The sequence below is a fragment of the Eulemur rufifrons genome, chromosome 6 (genome assembly GCF_041146395.1).
Source record: "Eulemur rufifrons isolate Redbay chromosome 6, OSU_ERuf_1, whole genome shotgun sequence".
NCBI lineage: Eukaryota > Metazoa > Chordata > Mammalia > Primates > Lemuridae > Eulemur > Eulemur rufifrons.
The window spans coordinates 31,599,032-31,620,025 of record NC_090988.1 but is presented as its reverse complement, the minus strand read 5'-3'; the positions used below and the strand labels follow the sequence as shown (position 1 = coordinate 31,620,025).

At 37.4% G+C, this 20,994-nt stretch overlaps 1 protein-coding gene across 1 annotated transcript in view; it reads left to right on the top strand.

The window, feature by feature from the left end:
* Positions 1-20,745, top strand: part of ARHGAP42 (Rho GTPase activating protein 42) — a 266,391-nt gene extending 245,646 nt beyond the window's left edge. The window contains exons 18-24 of the mRNA XM_069469030.1: positions 6,255-6,414; positions 7,650-7,794; positions 9,074-9,454; positions 9,828-9,984; positions 12,037-12,099; positions 19,378-19,457; positions 20,426-20,745. Coding sequence (XP_069325131.1) covers positions 6,255-6,414; positions 7,650-7,794; positions 9,074-9,454; positions 9,828-9,984; positions 12,037-12,099; positions 19,378-19,457; positions 20,426-20,514 — 1,075 coding nt within the window. The 3' untranslated portion in view covers positions 20,515-20,745. The remainder of the gene's footprint in view (positions 1-6,254; positions 6,415-7,649; positions 7,795-9,073; positions 9,455-9,827; positions 9,985-12,036; positions 12,100-19,377; positions 19,458-20,425) is intronic.
* The last annotated feature ends 249 nt before the right edge of the window (positions 20,746-20,994 follow it).

Below are 20,994 nucleotides of genomic sequence, written 5' to 3'. Positions count from 1 at the left end.
CATTATTTACTATTAAGAAGGGACATTTTTTATTTTTATGAGTACCATGATTTACAACGAAATGGTTAGTCTTTCCTTCATTGTTACAAATAGTAACCCAATTCATGCTCATTTGAGCCATGCACATTTGAAATACAAGTTGAACATCCCAAATCCCAAAATTCAAAATCCAAAATCTAAACCTTTTGAATGTGGACATAATGCTCAAAGGGGATGCTCATTGGAACATTTTGGATTTGGGATTTTTGGATTTGGGATGCTCAACTGATAAATATAATGCAAATATTCCAAAATCTGGAAGGAAAAAAAACCCAAATCTAAAACACTTCTGGTCCTAACCTTTTTGGATAAGGGATACTCAACCTGAAATGCTCCATAAACATATTAATAAGTCTCATCTTAACTTGCAGACTTTGAGATAATATGAATTGCCCCCCCACCCACAAACACACACACGCACACACACCCCATCACCATTACTTAAAACAAAAATCTACTAGGAACAACATCATTTCAAGTTCGTCATTAACTATTGACCCATAACAGTACTTCTTTTAGCTAATAAACAAAGGACTCTATCCTTGGTCAAGATTAGTTTTGAGTTGTGTGAGCTCTTCATGAAATTTAACTACACCATTAATTAGGCTTTCTCTTGCTGGTGTTCAAGCTAATTTTCTGGCAAAACCTTTTAAAATATGCTTTTAAAAGCCACATGAGTGTCACATAAAATGTTTCTGCTTAATTATCCAGAATGTTAGATTAACATAAGCTTTGCCCTTAACATGACTGTGTGTGGCCTTGACACAGGGACTAGCAGGGGAGAGTATCTGGCCACTAAAGAATGCTTAAAATACTTGCCTCATCCTTCACCACCATTCCCAGCTGCTTTCTTGAACCTACCAAAGGTCAAGCCCCACTGACTGAGCAGCAGCTGTGGAATGTGTGACCAGAACACCATTAACTTACTTATGAAAACTTCAAACCATTAATAACATTCTTGATCCCTGGCAACCTTTTATGACTGAACAAAAGAAAATTTAAGACCAGTGACCTAGATTGGGATTCCAAATGCTAGAAAACTGATTGTAAATCTCCATTAATTAGCTCTAACAAATAGTATAAACCACTGCCTTCTTCCTGAGAGTTCTTTTGTCTGACAAACGCTGCCTATGGTATCTTTTTTGATTTTCAGCTAACTTTAAATATTTAAAAGTGTCATTACTAAATTAAAAAAAAATCATATTTGGGCCAGACTTATTTATTTATTAGAAGACATTTAAGAAAATTACTATGACCTTTCTTTTGAATGCAAAGCAAAAAATGAAAGATTTCTCCTAAATGAAAATATTTGAATTTTACACATGGATATTTTTTAAGTGGCATCAAATTTACCATTGTATATAAAATGTTTTTAACTCCATAATATTCAGGTGGCCTGTAATCCTTAACTCAGTGGAAATGTGAAACTAAACAAAACTCTTGGTTTCCTGTTTGGAAAGCCCTCCCAGAAGCACATGACTTTGCTTCATGTATTTGTATACTGTGTTACTAGGTGCATATACGTTTATAATTGTTACATATTCCTGTGGGATTGATCCTTTCATCATTATATTTTATTTTTTACCTCTAATTAATATTTCTTTGTTTTAAAATCTGTTTTGTGTGATGTTGGTATAGCCACTGTGATTTTCTTACTGTTGTTATTTGTATGATATATCATCCATCCTTTTACTTATAACCTATTTGTATTTTTGAATCTAAAGTATGTAATATATCTACTATAGAAAGCATACAGTTGGATTGCATTTTTTTAATCCAGTCGGATAATCTCTGACTTTGATTATATTGTTTAATCCATTCACATTTAATGTTGTTATTGATATAGTTGGCTGTGTGTCTGCCAGGTTTCTTTCTTTCTTTTCTCTTTTTTTTTTTTTTCTGTGATGTGAATCTGTCAGCAGTGAGTTCTCAATTTTTGTTCACCTAGGAATGTCTTTATTTCACCTTCCTGTTTGAAAGTTAGTTTTGCTGGAGAAAAGATTCTTGGTTGACAGATTTTTTTTTTTTTTTTAAGCACTTTGTGCCAACCCCACTGCCTTCTGTACTTCATTGTTTTTGCTGAGAAATCATTTGTTACACTTATTGGGGTTCCTTATATGGGGGGAGTTTTTCTCTTACTGCTTTCAGAATTTTCTTTTTGTCTTTGGCTGTTAGCATTTTTACTATGATGTGTATAGCTGTCAATCTCGTTGTGTTTACTTGGAGTTTGTTGAGCTTCTTGGATATATAGGTTAATATTTTTCATCAAATTTGGGAAGTTTTCAGCCACTAGTTCTTTGAAGTCCTTTCTCTCATCTCCTTCTGGTACTCCCATTATGGTTTTATTAGTGTGCTTAATAATGTACTACATTTTCTTTGATGATCTGCCCATTTTTCTTCATTGTTTTTATGCTTCAGATTTTATAATCTCTATTGATATGTTTTCAAGTCTATTTATTCATTCTTCTGCCAGGTCACATTTATTATTGAGAGCCATTAATGAATTTTTAATTTCAATTATTATACTTTTCAACTTCAATTTTCATTTGGTTCTTTTTTAAAAAAAATAACTTCTCTGTCTTTATTGATACTCTCTATTTGATGAAACATTGTTACCATACCTTCATACCTTCCATTACTTCTTTAAACATGGTTTTCTTTAGTTCTTTGAACACACTTATGATTTCTTTGAAGTAGTTTGTTAAATCTGACATTTGGGCCTGCTCATAGGCAGTTTATATTATCTACTTTTTTTCTGGTGTATGAGTCATACTTTCTTGATTCTTTGCATGTATCAATAATTTTTTGTTGAAAACTGGACATTTTAGGTGCTATATTTTAGCAACTCTGTATACTGATACTGATCCTCCCTCTCTTTAGGACATGTTTTTGTTATTTCTTGCTTGTTTATTTGTTTAGTGACTTGAGTGAATTATTTTAATGAAATATGTTTCCCCCTCAGTTTGAAGCCTCTGCTGTTCTCTCTTCTGAGGATACAGCCTTGGGCATGACCAGACTCATCCGGGGATAATAGTGGTTTCAGCAGCTTTGTGTGTGTTACTATCCTTGATCTCTCTATTAAACTCTCTGCCTCATTTGGTATCACACCCAGTTGTTAGTTTCCACTAATTGCTGGAAGATTATTCTCTTGTTTTTGACAATGCCCTGGGACATAAATTGCTGCACAGACTGATTCATTTAAATTTGGGCTCATTGCAGGGTCAGTTTTTCACCAATCCTTGAGATTTGTTATGATGCTAAGAGTGCTCTTCTTAGCTGTCTCTTTCCCTGGTTATTTCTTATGGTTTAGCTCAGCAGTCCCCAACATTTTTGCAACCAGGGACCATTTTCATGGAAGACAATTTTTCCACAAACCAGGGAGGGAGGTGATGGTTTTGGGATGATTCAAGCACATTACATTTATTGTGCACTTTATTTTTATTGCTACATTGTAATATATGATGAAATAATTATACAACTCACCATAGATTGGGGACCCCTGGAGCTCACTGCTTTTATAGAGCTACCATCTTCTTAATTTCTTACCTCCAAAATCTCCATTGTTTTTGAAATCACATTTAAGCTTGAACTGTCTACACTCTGTTTCAAATAATGTTAATTCTTTTGCGGAGAGCTTCAGAGTTTTCTGTTCTGATGGACTAAGCAAAATCTTTGACCCATTGTTCTTGGTGTTGGGCAAGGGAGATAGCCCCTGGTATTCTCAGCTTACCTTGTACCCTGTGAACAAGCAGGAATGAGGGAGGATGGTCAGGTTCCCGATATTCTTGGCCTACTGTACCTAAAGTAAAGCCTCTGTCCTATGAGTGTAACTAGTTGGAGGAAGGGAGCTCTTGCCCTTTTGGCTACACTCACTGGGAATTTAGCCTCTGCAATTCAGAGCTAGAAGGGCTAAGACATGCTGGCAGCCTTCCCTACCCCATGAGATACTGTATTCTTTGAGTGGGAGCTGAGGGAAGGCGGGGAGCACTGTCTTGTCAGCCACACTTGCCCATAATGGAGCTTCAGTCTCATTGAGCTGGGGATGGAGGAAAAAGGCAGCCAGTTGTACCTCAAGTACCAATGACTCTTGCTATTCTTACTGAAAATCAGTACATTGCTTGAGCAAATGTTTCTTCATTCTGCATGCTCTGAGGACAATTTCCAAAGACTTTAAACGTTTTGAGGGACTGTAATCTTAAATAATAATTTTCATTTGTGACAATTGTTTCTCTGGGTGTTGGGTCTGTGGGGGCTTATGGCGCTGTTCCAGAAATGGAACTCCTAAGCTTATGATATTGGTTTCTTTATATATAAACTCCTGGATTTAAAATGATACAAACTGGCAGATCCTGATATATATTTTCTCTTTAAATAAAGGAAAGGGAGATGTTCCAAGAGACAGCAATTGGGTATCTGCTCCCTATGTGAGTTAAGGGAAAGAATTGCAGAACCTACTGAAATAGGTGATCGTAGGGGTCTGTATCAATTGAGTAGCCCAGCAGAAGGGAAATTCAGTTTAAAAAATTTATTTTCAAAATAATCCATCTTCTGTGCAATATAGCCATCAATCTTCCTTTTCAAAACAGGCCAAGTTTTTAAGATTTCTAAATTTATTCCTAATGAGGTTAATATTAACCGTATTCCATTTTATTTACATTGCAGGAACTAATGACATTTCAGCAGGAGTGCCTAAAGCCAATTTGACTTCAGGGTAGAATATTATTTTGAGATCATATTTAATTTAATTTAATTCATTAATTCTCTCAAGAACCCATCAGGTTTGTTACACATAATTTACAGATGAGGAAACTGAAGTCTAGAGATGTTAAATAACTTAAATGAGTTCACCCAACTTCCAAAGGATGGATCCAAGCTTTGAATCCAGATAGTCTGACTGCCTTTACACACTACTTTTATTAGAAGGTTTTTTATTACATACTAAGCAAAATACACTCACACACACACACACACAGTATTTGGTTGGAGATATATATGTATGTATATATATATATATATAGTATTTGGTTATATAAAAAGGAAACTTGGAATGAATCTCTTCTTACTCTAAAAGCCTTCTTAGCTGGTGCTCTCTTGGGCATAAAGGAAAATGTCAGTCATTTTGACAATCAGCTCTTCCTATCCTGTGCCGGGAGTTGCATGGATAATCCAAAACCCTGAATTTCCCATAAAATCTTACTTTTGGTTGTGGAATGCAGTTAGCGATGTATGCTCAGTCAGACATAAACATAATCTTCTGTTGTGTTCTTTCCTAAAACTTGTCATACTTATAACCTGGCTGGGCGTAAGATAGAGATGTCAGTGGTGAAACTAGGAGGTTAGTCAAATGAATGAGGTTTCCTCTTTCCAGATTAAATTAGTGTGAACTAGTCAAAGTTAGTCTTGATAGTTGCTGGGATTACTTTGCTCAGGAGATATCAGAGTTTTCCTTATCACTTCAAGACAGCAGTGATTTTACCATATTTTATCTCCTTGTCTCACTTTTTTTCTCAGCACAGTGCCTATCACTAGAGAGGTACTCAGGGAAGTTTTGGAGGGATGGATAGATGGAAGGAAGAAGGGAGGGAGAGAGGAAAGAAGGGAGGAAGGAAAAAGCATGTATTGGCCAGTGATCTGTCTGGGGAGCTCAAAAAAACCCTTGACTTGTAATCAGGAGAGCTGAATTGAAATAGCACCTCTGTCCCTAATTTGCTGTGACCTCAAGTACATCATTTTTATTTTGGGGTTTTTGTTTGGTTTTGGTTTTTGTCTGTACAATAGGAATAACTGACTTGGAAGATTAAATACAATAATATTTATGAAAATGCCTAGCAATGGGTTCTCAACAATAGTTTGGTGAGTCTGAATATAATTGCAACCAGTCTACTCTTGACCATCTGTTCTAAAGTAAGTATGGCATCATTGAAAATACCAAACAACCAATAATCTTTCTAGGGTAATTGTACTTTATTTAGGAAATCAAGGGTTTTTTCCCTTAAATAGATTTTGTTTTGCTTGTAATTATGTTTTACTCGGGCTAATGTTAACTTTTTATGTCTTTTTAGGCTGTACCCCAAATGCTAATTGGGAGTGGCCAACACCAGGACAATTAGCCTATAATGGCATATTTTACATGTTTTATGCCACAAATCTGATAGACTATTTCATGATTTTGAAACCTCTAACTTATGATATATTTTGTTGTTCTTTATTTGCAGAGTATCACTACACAGTCAACAAAATCTCATGACTGTCTCAAATCTTGGTGTCATATTTGGCCCAACTTTAATGAGAGCCCAGGAAGAAACTGTGGCTGCCATGATGAATATTAAATTTCAGAATATTGTAGTAGAAATTCTGATAGAGCACTATGAAAAGGTAGGCTGAATTTTCACATGGAAGCATCAGGTTTTGTATCTTGCTTTTAAGAAGGCGTTTCACATTTATATAACATCATCTGTGAGGTTTACATTGTGATCTTTTATTCCTGTAAAATGTTAATCTCTTGTTATATAAATTACTTCATGGGGACTTCAATTTTCTTTTTTATTGTTCAGTTTTTAAGTGCCTTTCAAAATCCTTCAGGTAGGTGGTTTCCTTTGCTTCCTTGCCCTTTCCTTTTCAAGGCTTTCTTCTTTAGCATTTGTGTGGTCACTTTATTACTCATGCGCAGAGAACACTTTAAAATCACCCTGTGGTTAAGCCTGCTTTCACCCTCTCTTTTAATCCCTCTGGAACTAAATTTTTAATTATATAATAGAGGTAATATTCTCACTAAACAAAAGAAAACAAATTTAGGGAACAGAGTGTTGGAGCCCTCTCTGTATCCAATCTCTAAGGAGGATTTCTTTAAAAGAGTGGGATCTTGAAATAACTATGAAAATGGGAACTTGTGAAAGCCAAATTAGTTGGCTTATTAAGCAAATTCAGCCATTTAAGGTCTAACCAGTTGTGATCCATTTATCTCTGATTTGGTCCTTGTGAGAGAATGACTGTATCACTCTGCTACCCTGGGTCCCTTCCTAGTGCCCACAGAAACATCTCCTTAGTGCCTACCTAAGGGTACAAGCCCTCACAGCCCAAGAGCACACGGCTGTATCCTGTAGCTGTGCCCATACCTCCACCTGCAGCTTGTTACGTTCCTTGACAGCTCAGAGCCAACAGCTGACAGCACCTTCTCCTGAGGAGTAAGGAGCCACTCAGCTGGAGAAATGATACAGAATGAGCCTCTCGCCCTCAGGTTATGTTCCTCAGAGCGTGAAGGTGGAAAGAGGATATTATAATAAAAAAGAATCAATGTATCTTGACGTGGACATTTGTTCATATTTGGAAGGTTTCTTAAAATTATTGGAAGATCTTCTGCATTTTACTTTTGGGCAGTGGGGGAGAATAAAAAAGAAAACTCAGAGAAGAAATATTACTCAGTGTAAACAGAAAAGAAAGTTGTTATTGCTCTAGGATTTTTTTTTTTTTTGTATCAAACATCTCTTGCTGTGCAGCTGGTTAAGTAGCATACAGTTCTAAGATTATTTAATAACTCTCAAAGCTTATTTTACAATAAAAATGGCAATGTCAACCACTTATTGACCTTGGGCCATTTTTCTTCCTTGTAGATTTTTCATACTGCCCCGGACCCGAACATTCCTCTTCCTCAGCCCCAGTCTCGATCCGGGTCCCGAAGGACACGAGCAATCTGCCTCTCTACCGGCTCTCGGAAGCCCAGGGGGAGGTATACTCCTTGCCTGGCAGAACCCGATAGTAAGTGTGCTCAGCCTTAGGGGAGAGGCTTTCTTCATTCTTTAATTCAGCCTTACCTCACTGAGTTGGTAATTAGGTAGAAATAGAAGATGTTCTCTCTGATGCTCTTTCCCCAACGCCCATTCTTCTAACATTTATATATTCTCTGTCAATAGTTACCAAGGTTCCTTGGGCAAGCAAATTCATTATTGATACAAAGGAAAAAAAAATAGTTTGCTCATTGCCCTTTTTTCTGCAGACGTGATTAAGTACATTGGGTGCTACTTTGTAGCAGGTTTTGTCCTGTTGTTAAAATGGTAAGGAAGAAAGCAAGAGAAAGTCTGACTGAAGCAGTCATTTTCTTTCTCCCTTTCACATTATGTTCTTAAAACATCATCTCTTGGGTCTCAAAGTGTCTAAAAGAGAGAAAAGAAATAAAAAGAAAACTGACACCACACATTATTACTAACTTACATATCTCTGAGCCAAGCCCCAAGAAGATACGGGTGGCAGCTTGAGCCAATGGCATGCAGTAAACTGTGACCATTCTCATTTTATACCCCTAGTCCTCACTTTTTTTTTCTCTCACAGTCATTATTAAATAGATAATAGTCTAATTTTTTAGATATATTTGAATGCTTTATTACAGTTTTTCTGATTTTTCTCATACGTTTCTTTTAGGAACATTAAAAAATAAACCCAGTGAAATGATCAGTTTCTTACATTGCTATATTCTTAGGAGGAAAAGGAAAAAAAAAATTCTTCCTTTGAAAACTGTGAGCAGCTTATTTTTTTGCTGATACTTAATGGTGCTTTTGAATGAAAGAGAACTTGAGTACCTTGTAACTAAGAATCACCTATGATCAGAAAAGTAAAAGAAGGCAGAAATATGTCTTTAATATACCCCCTTCCATTGATTTCTTATAATAGCATAAAGGAATCATCTTTTTTCTCTTGCTTCTGAGTCCTGTTTCAGAAACAAATTTTGTCTGAATTGAAGCCAGCTCACTAATGCTTCAAGAGGCAAAGTTATTACATAGGCACAGTAGTTCATAGGTTGGTATAAAATCTTCCTAGAATGATATTGGAAAATACATTCACCAAGTTCAAATGCATATTTGAAAGCTTTTCTCCAGTAGCGAGGGCACTTCTCCATATGAGGTAAAGGCCTACCCCCTGCATGGGGTCAGGTGGCCAGGGAGCACGCGGTGGGTTGGAGAACAGAACAAACGGGTTTTGGTGGTGCTGTTATCAACAGACAGCTACTGTTGCTTTCCTCTCTCTCACTCCTGCTCCTCAGGTGACTCCTATAGCAGCAGCCCAGACAGCACACCCATGGGTAGCATTGAGTCACTCTCCTCTCACTCCTCTGAACAAAATAGCACTACAAAGTCAGCTTCCTGCCAGCCCAGGGAGAAATCTGGAGGGATTCCCTGGATTGCAACCCCATCATCTTCCAATGGACAGAAAAGCCTGGGTCTCTGGACAACTAGCCCTGAATCAAGTTCCAGAGAAGATGCAACCAAAACAGATGTGGAATCAGATTGCCAGAGTGTGGCCTCGGTCACTAGCCCAGGGAATGTCTCCCCACCCATAGACCTGGTCAAGAAAGGGCCTTATGGGCTTTCAGGACTGAAAAGAACCTCCGCTTCCTCTCTGAGATCCATCTCGGCAGCCGAAGGTAAGTCAGAGGGGAACTTGAGCAAATGTCATTGTCTCGGTGTCACTTGCTGGGTTATTCAGCATGATTAAGGAGGGATAAAGTTAATGGTGAAGAAACTAATGATGTTTGTCTGCTTTGTTCCTGAGCTTGGATTTTGAAACCTGTGCACTGACTTTTTTCCTGAACCTTTCCGTGTCTGTGAGGTGATATCTTTGTAATTTCTGTAGATTTTGATCTCCCTGAGTGATGGGTTGCTGTGCTCAAAGAACATTCTGTACCTTCCCGTTTGGGCTCAGAGAAAAATGCTTCCTTTTGTTACGCACATGTACTGTGTTATTGCTATTATTTTGTCTAATAGCACCTTGCCTGTTTTCTTGGGCTTTCTTTTTAGGAAACAAGAGCTACAGTGGATCTATTCAAAGTTTAACTTCTATAGGTTCCAAAGAGACTCCCAAAGCCTCACCAAACCCAGAACTGCCTCCGAAAATGTGCACGAGGTTAAGGCTAGACACTGCTTCAAGCAATGGCTATCAGCGACCTGGCTCAGTGTAAGTGAGAATTCGTATTTGCTGTGTCTCCCAGGGGTACAGAGGAGTTGAGTATGTTCACAAGAACCCTGAGGAATCCCACAGTTGAAGGCCTGTGGGTATAATCAACTTCCATAGGATTCCATCCTTTCTGAAAGTGATGTGAAAGTTAGAGTAGTATTAGGGTATATAAAGAATCTCATGGGGTGGCACTTCAAGCACTGCTTCAGAAGTGGAGCTATGACTTAATTTAAGGAAATAAAAATAGATATATAATATAGTAGTTATGGGCTTTGGAAATAGAAGCCTTCCTATAAAAGTTAAGCATTTACCTCTCAGCTGAAGAGACTGCCGTGCAGTGACCATAAGCCAGGCCCATCTCCCTGTTTTAATACACCTGCTTTCTATAATAACTTCTGAGGATTGATTTTCTCTCCTATCCATCCTAATTTATCTCCCGAGTCCTCACTGATTTAAACAAGCTCGTAGAGAACAAGGAACATGAAAGGCAAAAGTGAGTGCTTCTAATTGAAAGAAATGACCCAGAAGTGCGAAGGCTGATAGGAGAAGGGCCCATAGACATGACCTGGAGGTGGGGTGGGCTAAAGAAAAACAAGTGGAAACCTGGTTAAACAAGTAAGCAAAATCCAGAGGTGTGAAAGGTTTCTCTTCCCTTCATGTTGTTTTCCTGACATTCGCGGAGCATTTCATGATGCTATCTGAGCTATTATTGGGTGTCTTTACATAAGTTATTTAAGGGCCACAGTGTCCTTTTGAAATCAGTAGCATAAACCCCATTTTAGAGGTGGTGAAAATTTTAAGAAACTAGTCCACATTCTCTGAGCTAGTACGTGGTAGAGCTAGGATTCCAAGTCAGGGTTCTCAAACTTCAGTTCTGTTCTCTTGCTGTTATACCATTCCCATTTTTCACATGGTGATATTCCTGATGTTTTAATTATTCATTAAAAGTACAGTAAGACATTTTACTAAGCCTGTTTCCATAGGGACAGTGTCGTAAATTCATTAGTTCATCGCTTTCTTCGACAACCTTTTGGTTGCAGAGTGTGTTCAAACTATATTATCCCTCTGGGTTGGAAATCCAGTTGCAGTGGCTTAGACAAAAGATATTTGTAAATCTGTCTACTCTCCACTGTGCATAGTTCTAGCCATTAAGGCAAATTAAATTTTAAGCCAATATGTCAGGAAAGATTAGAGAATATAAACTCTGTTCTTTGTGGAGGAAGGAAAAGAGCTGTTTTGTGATTATACTGGTAGTTAAAGTAGAAAGTAAAATGAGGAAGTGTTTGCTCTATATTAGGTGATCTTTGAGATTATCAAATGGCTTGCTCTGGAAAAATGTTTATCAGCTAAAGGAATAAGATTTTTTATATTCTAGTTTAGAACATCATTCAAGGAATTTGGTATTCTCTTCTAGTAAATATAGAAACTCTTCTAATTACCTAGGGTGCCTTAATTTCAGATTTTTTCAGTATATACCTGATAGTCTCACCTCTTCAATTAGAACATGTCCTCTTCCCCCCTACCCCGTGATTTGAAATAAGATTTCAACCCACAAATTTGTTTAGTGGCCATATTTGTGGAATTTGTCTTTTTCACTTTACAGGAAATACGTTCAAATATTTAAAAATAATAATTTTATAATTCATGTTTTCCTAGCTATCAGAATGAACAACAGTTCTTTTGCCATGTTGATTTGATTCTTTGATTCTTCCCTTGTGACTCCATAGGAGTCGATAATATCCTGCTGGGAGTAGAGTGGAGAGAAAATGTTCCTTTTTCTGCTCTCGCAGTTTTCTGAGATAAAAAGGATGAAGACAGTAAGGTCCCCGGAGGAGGTAGCTGTAAGTTTATTATAGTCTGACACTCTGTAAGCTAGAGACTCGAGCTAAAATTTCATCAACATTAAAACTTAAAACGGTTACGATCCAGGTCCAATTTGGGGGATGGTTCCTTAACCATTTTTGTTTTGTTTCACTAATAAATTTGGTTTCACTTGGAGCAGACTGGATTTGACTGACTTTATGAAACGTGTGTTTGAAAATCATTTTTCAGAGTGGCAGCAAAAGCCCAACTGTTTGAAAATGTTGGTTCTCCTAAACCAGCTTCTTCTGGGCGGTAAGTTCTCAAAACCCTTAAACCCATTGAAAAAATAAAGTAGTGGTGACATTGTTGCTCTGTGTGGACATGACAGATTACCTGTGACAGCTCTGCCCCTCAGTTATGCAGATGATCAAATGCATATCCACTGGCCCTTCACGGGAAGTCCTGTGTGGCCTGTCTGCATACAGTCTGTCTGTCATCGACTGATGACAGTCATTTCAAAGGCATATCCTTGGCTTTTAGAAATTATATAACTTTTTCTGGAAGAATCTTCATGGCCATTCATTGAAAAAATATGGTTATTTTTAAGGATGACTGAGGTGTTGTAGAGCTAATTGCCCCGGACGCCTCTGTTTTTTGAGTACAGAACTTCATTCCGGGTTTTCAGACTTTATGTTCCACCTCATTGTTAAAAGAACGAGTTGTCACACCTTGCTGCCATTAATATGCTTGCTTCTAAAGTGCCTGCTTTCTTCTTCCTGCTTTCCAGATTTATTTTTCTAATCTACAAGTGGACTTTGGTTTTTAATTTAAATAATGGAATTTCTTAAAGGCAGGGGCTTTCCAATATTATTATTATTATCATTCTTATTAATCGTATTATTGCCATCAGCAGCTGGTACAGGTGGGAGACACTGAATAAATGCTTGTTGTTGAAAGAGCATATAATTGAAAGAATTGAAGAACAAACCTTGATTTTTTCCTTTGGATGTTACTGAGGCATTTTTGTGCTTCCCTTGTCTGGTTAATCAAGGCTATGAGGTAAAGGAATCACAGATAATCAAGGCATTGCTGTTACAGTTCTTCTAAATGTTATTCAACCAAAGAATTTTTATTACCTTATCCAAGTATGTGGACTTTTTCAGCATGCATTTATTATAAGCAACTACACAATACTGGGCATGTGATAGTTATTAGGGATAACAGTGACCTTCAAACTTTTTGGTTTTGTTCAAAGCCTCGTAAGGGCACTCATGTGTTAATTAGTTTTTTGTAACTGCACAGAGTAGAGCCAGTTTGGTATCTTACTGGAATGATGGTCAGTGCCTTGCATTTATACAGCAGATCCCAGATCACTTGCACCTTACAGCTGTCTGCAGCATCTTCATCATCTTCCTTTTTATCAATGCATGATGAAAACTAAGCCCTACATATGTCAGAGAAAACATCATTCTCTCTGATTGTTATCATTTTTAGGCCTTGGTATAAGGGATTTAACCTTGCTACTTCTGTCCTTCGTGCTATGTGGTTGAATTTCTCCACTAGATGGCGCCCTCTTATTAGGAAGCTCTAAAAAGAGTCTGCCTGTTGAGTAAAAACTCAAGTACTGTAATCAAAGAGCTAATCCCACAGAGCTTTAAGCAAACAAGCTATTAATGAAGTAAATCTGAAAGCTCTTATATAATAAAGATATACTCAGATGTTCAAAAATCAACCTATGCATCTTTAATATGCTTTACATTCTAAACACTCTAAATCAACTTCTAATGGGCTTCAGCATAAACGTAGATGTATACTCAGCTGTACATCCAGGGTTGCAATCTTTCTCTGTCACCCGGTCCATAGCACTTATGGTCTGTGTCATACCTTTGCTGAGGCAGGCTCGGTGGAACATGAATGAACTTCAGGGTCAGACAGACCCTCACACCAAATTTTGGTCCACCCCTGTCTAGTTGTATAACCTTGGAGTTAGTCCTTTTGGAAATCCATTTTCTTTATCTATAAAATGAAGGTCATAATTCTGAGCTTGCCACATTGTTGTGAAGGTATGCAGTAATGTGTTTGAACAGGGTAGGTGATCTGTAGATGGTTTTTACATTAATAGATATTATTATTATAATTATTGTTGAAACTACTTGCCTAAGACTTTCAAGCCTCTAATTTATATACTGATGGCATTTGAATGTTAACTCTTAATATTCTCCTGCACTGTCAAATAAAACTGAACAACTGATAGAAATTGAGGACATTTCCCTGACTTCCTACAGTGCCTATCTCATTTTCCTGCTGGGGAACTCAGGGTTAACCTTAAATTGGACCTTGAAAGAAAACAGAACCAATAGAGGCAGTAGGAAGACTAGTCATATTTAGGAAAGAGACCATTTGGGAGCTTTTAGTGGATGGCCTTGAGCAACAGCAAAGTAACACCTCTGGAGCCACTGCAGGCTCTAAATGTCATTGAACACATTGGTAATCTCATCAACAGTGCACCTGAACGGATAGTTCAAGCGGCTTTTCCGGGAGTTTGTGAAAGGGAGAGAATAGTCAACCACTTAGAATGAAACTGGTGAGATTTAGAAGATTAGGAGAGCAGCAAAAGCATGAAACTCTATGAGGAGAAATTATAGACAGGATCAGGATTGGGCACCTGCTTTTGATACTGGGAATAAGAGATGGATAAAGAAGGTTCCAAGTCTCTCAGACTAAGTGTCAGAAAGAATGGTAATTTAGTTTGTAATCTCAGCATGTGCATATGTAGAGGGAAGGGAAAGTTTTAGTCATAGATTTTGAGGAGCCTCAGGGCAGGGTAAGAGACAGCTAGAAATGTGCAGCTGGAACCAGGAGAGAGCATGGAGTTTGATGCCTTTTGAGAAACTGCTACACAGCAGTTACATTGCACAGATGAAGGTGAGGGTACCCAGCAATGGGGCTTATTGAGTGAAAAAGAAAAAAATGACTGAGCATTGGGCTTTGGGGAATGGTTTTATTTAAGAGTCAGGCAAAGAAGAATGTGAAGGAGTGGTCAGGAGGAGGAGGCATGGCCAACAGTAGTAGAAGCTGCAAAAAAGTCAAGGAGATCAAGGCTCCGTCTCAATGTTACAAAGGTGTGTGGAAACAGTACCCTTAAAGCCTGTCACCTTGGTCTCAATCAGTTATACTCAGTGAGGAGGAGATTCACTTTAAAGTAGTATAATTCAGCAAGCTATACAAATATCTTCTGAAGGCTGAGTTGAGAATTAAGAAAATTAGTTGAGAATTGAGTACCTGGCTCATTATAAACAAGCAAATGTTTGTTTCAAAATGTAAAGGATTAATATTTTGTTTATAGTTACAAAAGATAAAAATAAAGCCCAGTGAAGTTTTCTTGTCCAATGAGTCTGAGTAAGAGACACATAAGATGCAGAAAGCACCATAACACACAGAGAAAAAAAGCCATGATTTTTTAAAATAATAATTTAATTTTTTCTTCTTTTAGAAAATGTGGCAAATACTAATAAACTAAAGAGGTAAATGAAAACCACTTCTAATTTCATCACCTGAAGATTAACTGTTATTGAATTTTGGTACACAGCCTTCTAATATCATCTGCAAGAGTGTTTCATTTTGATCTCATTTTGAACTCCTTTATAAACTTAAAAAATCATTAAGGATCCCCAAAGAGCTTTTGTTTATATGGATTATATCTATTGCTATTTACTGTATTAAAATTTAAACTGAGAAATTTTAAAAATATTTATTAATTTATTTAAAATAAGAACAACCACATTACATAGTAGCACAGATAACCTATTTTTTATGAAAAAATAATATTTTCCAAAATAGTTGAATTGTTTTACATTTTTGTAGATCTCTTTAATACCTGACATAATACAAAATAAGTAGATTCTCATACACATTTTATTAGCTGTCAGAGCAATGATGTCTTGGGGTCCTGCCTTCACCCCCACCTTCCCACTCCCCTTCCCAGGTTCCCCTGGCTGCATTTTGAGAACTACTCCTCTGTGATAAACACACAGAAAAGGACACATAGAGGTGTTTTTCACTGTATTGTTCCTACCACAGTGCCCAACACAGAGTAGATGCTCAATAAAACTGTTGAATGGATAAAATACACATTTTTAATCTAAAAATACTTTGTTATTCACTTCGTCACTTCATTTTTAATGGAGTTGCAATATTCATGCCTTTGACAAAAGCAACTTCACAAGCTCAAGTAGAAGTTCTTTAGCAATAAGGCATTCAACATCACTTACATATCCAAGCTGGAAATAGTAAGGTTTTGTTGGAAAAAAACCTATGAAAAGAATATGTAACTGATTTTAAGAAATCAGTTTAAGTGATTTTAAGAAACCAGTAACCAAAAGTAAATGCAATGTTTATTGGTAAATCGTCATGGGCAATTTAGGATTCTTGCCAACAACAAATTTATAAACTTGTCAGTTTTTGTTGAAAAAACCTATGAAAAGAATATGTAACTGATTTTAAGAAACCAGTAACCAAAAGCAAATGCAGTGTTTATTGGTAAATCATCATGGGCAATTTAGGATTCTTGCCAATAACAAATTTATAAACTTTTTGCCTTAAACACTATTGTTGTTTCATGGCATGTGTTCTTCAATAGCATCATTTGAAGTTGCTGCCTGATACTTAATTGGATTAGTGTGCTTTGATTTATTAAGTCCTCTGCTAGTGAACATTTAAATTGTTGTGATTTTGTTTGCTTTTAGTTTTTATATATAGTACTGCTTTGGCATCTTTCTATTATCTGTGTGTATTCTCTTTCCCTTCAGAAGTAAAACTGTCAATAGTGTACAAAATGTGTGTGTGTGTGTGTGTGTGTGTGTGTTTGTGTGTGTGTGTATGTATCATTGTAAAGCAGCCCTCCAGAAAACATTACGTCAATTTTGGTGAACTTTTTATTTCTCTTAGGTTTACGATAAGTATTGACAAATTTTGTACACTGGACCCTATCAAACCTTTGTAAGTTTACTCATCAGCATTAGATGCATTTAGAATTAGGAACGAACCATGTGAGCAGACCATTATCCTAATGATAAGGGAAGAAATGGCTTTCAGGACTGTGGGTGTCATTACCTCACTCTCCCATGCAGTAAGAAGCAAGCTTTTCAAAATCATTTTCAAAGGGAGATTAGAGTCTTCTAAAGAGTGACACAATAGGTGGCAGTGTTATTTTCACATCCTCTTCAATACACCAAGGCAGTAAAAGAGAAAGCATTAGCACCTGGAGGAAACTTCACTGTCACAGAAGTCTACATTAAATCATCAAAGCTCTTTGCAGAGCAGAGTTAACACCTGTAGTTACAGATCTCAGCAGAAGAAAATTCTGTCTGTCTAGTCGTATGCACAGATAATTGAAAAGTCATGACAGGTAACATTTTGTGCTATATATTTTTGACACATTTAACAATATCTATTTATTTATTTAGTGACATAATTATTCTGTGTACTTCTCCCTTCTTCCATCCAGTCCCATAAGATACTAGAAACAAAAATGAGAACATCCGTGTCTAAAATATTAATAAAAAGATTTTGGGTGCATTTTAAAGCATAGCTTCAAAAATTACATCATTGCAAAGAATACTGTATCATAATCATTTGTACAACTTGGAAATTGTTCCCTTTGTGGATCTCTTAATAATTTATCTTAATGACTCAACTAAAACAGTGTTTATTGGAAGAAGCTGTTAGAAAATTTTGATTTTTTGAAAAATCTTTACATATTTTTAGGGAAATGGCTATGCAATCCTCAATTATATCTCAATCAGATCAAATGGCTCTACTTGACTAGAAGATATACAGGGAAAAACTAATACTCTGTTTAAGACTACCATAGTCTGATTCTTAGAAGTCTTCAGGATTTGGTAGCACCCTCACTCCCCACCTATATGCATCCAACACACCCATGTGCGTGTGTCCACGTGCACACACACAATTCTTTTTGGATGTAAAGCCTTGTCCTTGGGGTTCCTCTCCTTCCTCAGTTCTTCCTTGGTCCATGTTTCACTGGGAAGTGTGTTGTGTGGGCCGGTGGTCATTCCAAGCCTGCTCCCCCAGCAAGCTTTCTGAAAGTGCAGCCCGAGACTCACCTCAGATGAAACAGACTCTGGGGGCAAGCCCAGAATTTTCCTCTCTAAGCTTTCCAGTCTTCAGAGAGTCTGTTGGAACCCCACTTTAGATGACCATGCCCCATTCTGGAAGTGCAGAGAATAAGACCCCCAGGGTCTTACAGCTCCAGAAGGAAAAAGAAATCATAATGTAGCCCTGCTGCTTTGGGGGAGCTGCGGACGGCAAGTCTGCTCATGCTTCCTTGTAGTTAGGTACAGTGCTGGGGCCTCGGGGAGGACAGACAGGGCGCTTGACCCTTTAAAAGGACTCGTCATATAGAAGAAGAGCCCAGAACATCTTTCTTTTTTTTCCACTAATAAATTTAGCAAATATTTACTCAGTTACTACTAAGCATGAGGCATTGTTCATGGAGATTACATTCTAGTTAGCGGAGAAGATATAAAAAATATCAGCAATAACAACAGAATACTAGAAATTATAACACCTTGTAGACTTGAAGCAGGAGGATATGGTAGATGCCTGGGCAGCTATTTTAATTAGCGTGTGTGGTCAGGGGAGGCCTGACCTTCAGCAAAGCTCATGAAATTTTAAGATGAACCTGAAGTGCATAGCCCTGTGAAGATCAAGAGAAAAAAATATTTTCCCAAGGGGGAGTGGGCACAGCGATGGTAAGCGGGGTGGGGTCGGGATAAGTTGCAAGTCTTGCCAAGGTCATGGAAGGTTGCAGAGTAAAGGAGACTTTCCTGTTACTTTGATTAGCAGCCTCAAGTGATGGCTAAAATGTATTAATTCAGATCTCATATGAAACCCCAAAATTCTGGCCACTCTTAAAAAAACAGAGTGGCTGGCTACATTGAGCATGGATTCACATATGCTCAATGGGAGCTGAGCGTCGGCTTCCCTTTTTAGGAGATGGGCACACTGTGGTTTGCAAGGCCTCCATCTCTCCACGTCAGCTTCCTGACAGTCAGGCTATGATTGGTCGCCATTTATCATCAACTTATCCTACTGTTTTCCTGACATCATGCCCACTCGTCTCATTTACCGTATCCTGTAATCTTTTTAAATTTTTGCATCTCTCTTCAGGTAGTCTGAAAATGAAAGTGGCAGAAAACGGAAAAGCTTTAAAGTACCTAGGAATCTTGGTTCCTATGTAGCTGTAAAAAGAGCCTATTTAGCAGTTCGCTAACAATCAAATAATTACAGTCTTTAAAACCAACCTGTGCTGTTTGTTATAAGCCAGGTGGGTACCCTCGCGGGGCATTGTCTGGAAAAACAAGAAAGGCTTTTAGTATGCCAGTAATGTTCAATTTCTTGATGGTGTTCCACGATTGTGTTCAGATGTACAAAATGTACTAATGTTCACTTTCTCTCTGTATATATTCCAATCACAACTAAAAATTAATAGCATTCTTTAAGAATAATTTTAAGTATAGATACAGCAAGTGAGTGCTGTGATTTTTACAAATTGTCTTGATTTTTCAGCCAAGCCAAAGCCATGTATTCCTGTAAAGCAGAGCACAGCCATGAGCTCTCCTTCCCACAAGGGGCGATATTTTCTAATGGTAAGTACATCCATGCACTTTGCTTAGGGTTATCATCATGTGGAGGACGGAGGAATAGTATGGTGGTGAGAATCTAAAGTAAGAACCAGGAGCCTCCTATTCTACTCCAGGTCCTGCCTGTCATGACCTGCATAGTGAACACATCAAATCCCTCTGGGTGGTGCATTCCTGTAGTCCCAGCTATTCAGGAGGCTGAGGTGGGAGGGTCACTTGAGCCCAGGATTTCGAGGCTGCAGTGCGTAGTGATCATGCCTGTGAATAGCCACTGCATTCCAGCCTGAGCAACATAGTGAGACCCTGCCTCTAAAAAATAAATATATAAAAATTTTTAAAAACCCTCTGAACCCCAATTTCCTTCCCTGCAGGTGTTTCTGTATACATGCCTCGGTGTGGGTGTAGGGGTGTGTGTGTGTATGTGTGTATGTGTATAAGAGAGAGAGAGAGAGAGAGAGAGAGAGAGAGTTCATTATGTGAATGCAAAGGGCATTCCAACTTTAAAGGGCTGTGACATTGTTTTGATAATTTGTACAGTTGACCCTCTATATCCAGCAGTTCCATATTACAGATTCAACCAACCACAGCTCATAAAGATTAGAAAATAACTAAATGACAATTCAACAATAAATAATGCAAATTAAAAAAAAACAATATAGTATAACAACTATTTACATAGAATTTACATGGTATTAGGTATTATAAGTAATCTACAGATGAATTAAAGCATACAGGAGGATATGTCTAGGTTATGTGCAAATACTTGGCCATTTTATATCAAAGACTTGAGCATCTACAAGGTTTGATATACACAAGGGGTCCTGGAACCAATCGTCCTCAGATACCGAGGCATGACTGTATGCATACAATCTGATGTGGATTTTTACCCATTTGTTTATATAATTATTTGATACCAATGTTGATTGAGTGTGATTGATTGTTTTTTCTATTTATCTATTTATTTATTTTGCCAGTATACCCATCAGTGGAACCGGGATGGTTGAAGGCAACTTATGAAGGCAAAACAGGACTAGTTCCAGAAAATTATGTTGTCTTCCTCTAATACGATTTAGTGGATGGCAGTATCTTCATGGTATCCATGGTAATGAATAATAAGTGCTATGATTTATCTGACACAGATACGGGGATCGGAGCCCACTAAATGAAAACAGTCAATTTCTATCAAGTCCTTCAGCAGCAGACTATGTAGCTCCCTATTAATGGAAAAAAACATGTTTAAATTGTTGGCCTTTCTTTTTGGGGCTGATTTCTTATTTTTAGATATCTTGCTTTTTTTTTTTTTATTGACAAGTAACTCTCCACAATGTCTCTTCCATAACAATTGTAGGGTCTCAAATTCTGTGTTAAATACTATATCCCTGAAATTTGGAAACCAAAAATGTGCCATATGGCTTTTGAGATCTGTCGTTTACTGCCTGGCATTCTCTGAGGAACCTTGAAATCATTACTTAAAAAATGTAATTTAAATTGTTCATTTATTATTTTTTTCTTAAAAATATACTGCTCTTATATATGATTGTTT